The sequence below is a fragment of the Coturnix japonica genome, chromosome 2 (assembly GCF_001577835.2).
Source record: "Coturnix japonica isolate 7356 chromosome 2, Coturnix japonica 2.1, whole genome shotgun sequence".
In the NCBI taxonomy this organism is placed as follows: domain Eukaryota; kingdom Metazoa; phylum Chordata; class Aves; order Galliformes; family Phasianidae; genus Coturnix; species Coturnix japonica.
This window is the reverse complement of record NC_029517.1, coordinates 131,173,047-131,179,046: the sequence shown is the minus strand read 5'-3', so window position 1 is coordinate 131,179,046 and position 6,000 is coordinate 131,173,047. Positions and strand designations below refer to the sequence as shown.

At 48.8% G+C, this 6,000-nt stretch overlaps 1 protein-coding gene across 1 annotated transcript in view; it reads left to right on the top strand.

Moving 5' to 3' along the window:
- The first annotated feature begins 6 nt into the window (after positions 1-6).
- Positions 7-6,000, top strand: part of AGO2 (argonaute RISC catalytic component 2) — a 47,889-nt gene continuing 41,895 nt past the window's right edge. Inside the window, exon 1 of the mRNA XM_015856389.1 lies at positions 7-224. Coding sequence (XP_015711875.1) covers positions 194-224 — 31 coding nt within the window. The 5' untranslated portion in view covers positions 7-193. The remainder of the gene's footprint in view (positions 225-6,000) is intronic.

Below are 6,000 nucleotides of genomic sequence, written 5' to 3'. Positions count from 1 at the left end.
TTTCTCCCCCCTTCCTCCCCTTTTTCTTTTCCTCTCCCCTCCCTCCTCTTTCCTTCTCCTCCCCCTTCTCCTCACAGCGTAACCGCCGCTCGGGCTTCTCTCCCTCCCTTTTCCCTCCCTTTCCCTCCCCTCCGGCCGCCGCCGCGGTAGGGACCTGGAGCTTGGCGCCGCCTCCGCCGCCGCACACGGAGCCATGTACCCGGGAGGCAGCACCGCCGGACCCGGTGAGGCTTTGGCCGCTTTCCTTAGAGCCACCCGAGGCGGGTTTCTCGCTCCGTGCTTTCGAACTCGGGTCCCTCGTGGGGCAGTGCGTGTGGGGTGGGGGGAAGAGGCGGCGCACGAGGCGCTGTCAGCGGCCCCTCACGGCGCTGCGGGGCCGGAGGAACGCGGGGGGGAACGCGGGCCTGGCTGAGGCCACGCTGGGGGAAGGAGGGCTCGGGCCGGCCGCGGCACCGCGGGCCTGAGGCCCCCGAGAGGGGTCGCCTTCCCCCGCTCTCCTCTCCCCTCCCTCTGCCGGGGGCCGAGGCCGGGGGCTCTGCCCGCTCGGAGCCGCCCCGGAGCGAGGCGGGGGCCGCTGGGGCCGTCCGTGCCCCCAGCTGTGCGCTACGTGCCGCCCGCCTTCCCCGAGCCGGGCCCGGCTGTTCTGCCAGCTCGGCCTCCTGCCCGCGGTGCCCCCCGGGGTCTCTGTTTCCCGAGGCGAACCGCGGCCCTCCTGCCTGGTTTCCTTGTTGAGATGGAGGGTAAACGGCATCCACGTGTCGGGAAGGGAACTTACTCCCAGGAGGAGAGTAAACTCTTCGAAAGGGCTGACAATAGCAGGACATGGGGAAATGGTTTTAAGTTAAAAGAGGGAAGATTTAGGTTGGATGTTAGGGGGAAGTTCTTCACTAGGAGAGTGGTTAGGCCCTGGAACAGGCTGCCCAGGGAGGTTGTGGATGCCTCGTCCTTGGAGGTGTTCAAGACCAGGTTGGACGGGGCCCTGGGCAACCTGATCTAGTAAATGTGTATGTTTGGTGGCCCTGCCAGGCAGGGGGGTTGGAACTACATGATCCTTGAGGTCCCTTCCAACCCGGGGCATTCTGTGGTTCTGTGGGAAGGGCTGGAAGGGGCTGCAGAGCTTTGGCAAAGCTGTGCGTTCTGCGAGCGAAGCGGCGATGAATGCGAACGGCAGAATGGTCACCAATGCTCTCAGAGACGTTTAGTGTTATTTAGATGAACGTTGTGCGAGTTGGCACAGGCGGTATGGGATGGTGCTTTTTACTGCTCGGCTGTTTCTGTGTTGTAGTTTCTAATGCAGGAACGCCAAGGTTTGGGTGGCTAATACTTCAGAGGCTGGTTTATTTTCCATAGAAAAGTTTCCGAGTAAGCAACTTCGTGTATTTAAAGTTATTGCTGTTAACAGGTTTTCCTAAAGTCTTCTTAGAAGGTTCCCCAGCGAGGAGTAGGGTTGTGGAAGGTGAAACCTGTGGCTGCTGCTCAGGAATGTTTCCTCTGTAAGAACATTCACATGGCAGCGTCCAGGGTTTGGAGCTGCCTTCTGTTTTTTTTCCTTCCTCTGAGCTGATTCTCCTTGAAGGAACAGAAATCAAGAAGGACAACTGCGGAGATTGCTTTTGTCTTAGGGGAGTCTTTGTATTTCTTTGCGTTTCTTCCTACGGTGCTTTTACTGGCTGTGCTGGGGGCAGAGGATGCTGCAGCTGTGTGTATCCAGGCTGATATTCAAGGCTCTGTGTTTGATGTAGAACATCACTTGCACATTTTGGTCTCAGCAGCGGTGTATAAGTATTGATTTAATTATCTGCCTTGCTTCTAGTGCCTGGTTTTCTTCTTCATTCAGTGTCAAGGTATTTGTGGGGCTTGTTTGTGTCGCAAAGGCTGCTTACCTCCTGTTTATAAATCTTCAAAATGGTGTGTATTGAAAGTATTTAAAGTATTAAAAATACTTGCAGCTTATGCATTGGGAGAACTTTTACGTGTCCCTTCATCCTTTCTGAGCATCAGGATTGTGCTCTAACACCATTCTTGTACTGAGTCTGAGGCTGTTGTTCTCTCCAAACATCACTTCTGTGTCTCAGACTCCTCCACTTCTGCTCCCTCCATCCAAGCTTGTCCTCAGTCTTGTTTACTTCCTAGTTTATCTCTGTAGCTCAGCCTTCTGCAGAGCTGGGCAGAGTCTGTTTTGGGGTATGAGCTACGAGTTCTGTGTATCATGAGGATCTCTGCTTCCTCACTGTAAAACCATCCACAGAGACATAGCAGCACAGCGGCTTCTGCCGGTCCATGTAGCTTTCTGCTCCACGTCAAGTCATTAAGCAGGGATCTTTTTGTTAGAGGGTCTTACTGCAAACCCTGGCATGGTGCAGCTGTCCCCTGTTTCTCTTAAGCCTTTTGGTGATGCCAACAGCATCCTGGCTTGCATCAGAAACAGTGTTGCCAGCAGGAGCAGAGAGGTGATTGTCCCCCTATACTTAGCACTGGTGAGGCCGCACCTCGAGTACTGTGTTCAGTTTTGGGCCCCTCACTGCAAGAAAGACATTGAGGCCCTGGAATGTGTCCAGAGGAGGGCTACAAAGCTGGTGAGGGGCCTGGAGCACAGGCCTTATGAGGAGAGGCTGAAGGAGCTGGGATTGTTCAGCCTGGAGAAGAGGAGGCTCAGGGGAGACCTTATTGCTCTATAACTTCCTGAAGGGAGGTTGTAGTGAGCTGGGGGTTAGCCTCTTCTCTCGTGTCATTATTGATAGGACCAGAGGGAATGGTTTCAAGCTGCAGCAGGGGCGATTCTGGCTGGATGTTAGGAAATATTACTTTTCAGAAAGGGGTGGCTAGTCACTGGAATGGACTGCCCAGGAGGTGGTGGAGTCACTGATCCTGGGGGTGTTCAAGGAATGACTGGATGTTGTGTTGAGGGACTTGGTTTAGTGGGAGCTATTGGTAATAGGTGAGTGGTTGGACTGGATGATCTTCTAGGTCTTTTCCAACCTTGGTGATTCTGTGATTCCTCTCCTTGGACCACATGCAAAAGGTAGAGGTCCAGTGTGGCCTTGCCTCTGCTTTTCACAGAGGGAAATGTTAAGTATAGGCTGACTTATTCTTCTTCCATCCACCTCCCTACTTCAATATGTTTTAATGATAGATGCTTAATGAGTATGGGTGTTGAGGTGTTTTACTGGATCCTTGTATCTCTGTGTGTGTGCTGCAGTGTGTGTTTCACATCTGTGTATACGTTGGTGTAGGGTATTCTGTTAGTGTGAATCTTGTCCTCCATGTATCTGTAATCAAGTTGCTGTCGAGTTATATATTCCACTATATCACTTTATTAATCTCCAAATTGTTTAACGATTAAGTGCTGTTAAAATTCAACCCTTTGATTTACTTCATAAATGTGAAATTGCTGCTAAACGTAAGTGAGGGAATTATGCTTTCATTTACGGTAATGATGAAAACCAGTCTGGAACTGGGGACCGTCAGCAGGAGGCTCAGCTGTATTGTGCAAAGCTCTGTGTGCTGAGGTGAAAGTCCCCTTCCATACATTAATCTGACACCTGAAACTGCTGAAGTCTGGTTTGGAGGAATGCAGAAGAGTTGTCATTTGCAGCCATTCGAGATTAGCAGCTGCTGTGAGTGCCCAAGAGCTCCAGCATCTGTGTGTCAGCACATCCTTGACCCACTCGAGTGCTCCATTCCTGCGTCTCCTAACTTAGACCTCGCTGCTGTTTGCTGCTCTGTGTTGTTGATGCGTAGGAAGCACTATATTCTTCAAGTTCCCATTGCTTAAGTGGATGCTCTGGCAAAGCCCATTCTGTGGTGTTTGCCTCCTGCCAATGGAATGGCTCAATGTGTCCCATGGCTGGCTATTTTCATCTTAATTCTTCATCTAACAGTATAAAGCAAGTGATGTGGCCGTAGCAGCAGTTCTGTGTTCACCTGACTAATTTCAGGGGATGTCTGAGTGGTGTAGTGATAAAATGGTCTGTGTTGGAGGGAACCCTTAAAGGTCAGGTAGTCCAACCTTCCCTCCCATGGGCAAGGGGGATGTGTAAATAAAGGCGCTGTTTTTTTATCAGATTGGTTTGAAGAAGTGATGAAAACTCACATGAATTTCTATAACTTTCATGGAGTGATTCTGTATTTCTGAATCGCAAGATCAGTGTGTTATATATTCTAATCCTTAGTCTTGCTATATATTCTATTTCTTAATCTTTGAAAGCGTGTTTAGTTTTGTCTGTTCCTGGAGGAGTTAATTGTTGAAACAGCAGTTGTCTGAAATGCAGTGAGTTTGTAAAGGGGGTTCTGGCTTCCCGTGTGTCAAACATATGAAAATGAAGGGTATTTTCTTACCTCTTGGTTGATTATTTGATAAAAAGATGACTGATATTGATGTACATCCAACTGAAACTTTCTTGTTTCCTTAGCGAGCCAGTGTATACGATGGATTCATTGCATGGAAAGTAAAAGAGTTCATTCAGCAGTGATTCTCTTCTTGACTATACGAATAACATTACGAAGCTTGTAAGACTCATCAAAAATGCTATTGCATACAGCCTTCCCTATGCAAGTTTTAGAAGAGCACATGGTCACTTTGGTAGTGACCCGAATGTGTAATATTCCCAACAGCAGGCAGTACTACCGCTTGTTAAAGATGTGATCTCTCACTTCCAGGACAGTTAAGAAAAGTCAACTGTGAGTATTTCATTTTTGGTAAGTTCCAGGCTAGGAAAAAAATGAGCTGATGGAAAATATGATGTAGTTGTAAATGTAACGGCTGTGGGTAGGGATCTGCTCCATGCATTGTCTGATGAATCGCCCTCGGTATCGTGCATCTCTGATGGACACAGGGCAGCCCACCAGCACGGGATGCGTCTCCTGGCCTACTGGCTCATCGAGTACTGTGCTTTCCAAGGTGCTGCAAGGGATTTTTCTTCTTTTTTCTTTGTTCTCCGATTTATTTTAGTTGAAACTGAATTTGAATGTTTTCTTACCGATTCCATGCTTTCAAAGTTGGAAAGGACAGACCTGAGGAACATCATCTTATGCAGCCGTGAAGTCAAGTGGCACTGATAGCAGGTAGACATCTCAAAACGTCCTGGAGGGGAAGATGCATGTAATGGAAACAATAATCTTCCCTTGGAAAGAAGGGAGTATTGTCTGTGTTTAATCAACATGAATGTAGAATCCTTTGATCAAGTACTGCTTATGCTAAAGCAGAATGTCTTTGCTATTGATGTTATCTGATTAATCAAGGGTAGTTGTTCCCCTTAGGAAATTGGCGAGAGGAAAACTGTTCAGCTTGTTGTTACGTGGCCATGTAAGGGTGAAAAGAGTAAAGGGAGCGTTCCCATATGACCACTGAGGTGTGAGGCTCTTCAGGGGTCCTACACCATCAAGTGCAGTTGGTAGAAAAGTAGCTGAAAGGGGGTGGAGTACCATGATTGCTTAATGTTGCATCTCTGTTGGTTTTAGGTGTTTCTTCTGTATTAGTTCAGTGATATACTTGGGGAATTTGATGTATAAATACAGCAAAACCATAGAATCACTAAGGGTGGGGAAGACCTCTACGGTCACCTACTACAACCATCAACCCATCCCCACCATAGCGCTGAACCACAGCCCTCCGTGCCACATACGCCTTTTCCTTGAACACCTCCAGGATTGGCAGTTCCACCTCTTCCCTGGGCAGGCAGTGCCGGTGCCAGCTCTCGCTGTGCTTCCCACAGTGCTGCCAAATGTTGGTTGTACTTGGGTTGTGAAACTGCTGCTTTTTAACCGCAGATGTGGTGAGAGTAGTTGGTTCTCTCCTGTCGTAATTTGTTTGTCTTTTTCTATTCCTGGCAGTGCTTCTCAGCTGTGTTTTGTCTCCGCTGTGTGTTTTACTCTTCTTTTCTCTTGAGAAACAAAACGTTTCATTGCTGAAAGCGGATTTCAAAGCTGTCTGCGTGCTAGCCTATAATTTTATGTATGTCTGAAACCAGCCTGATCTAGCAGTGCTGCAGGAAGATTTCT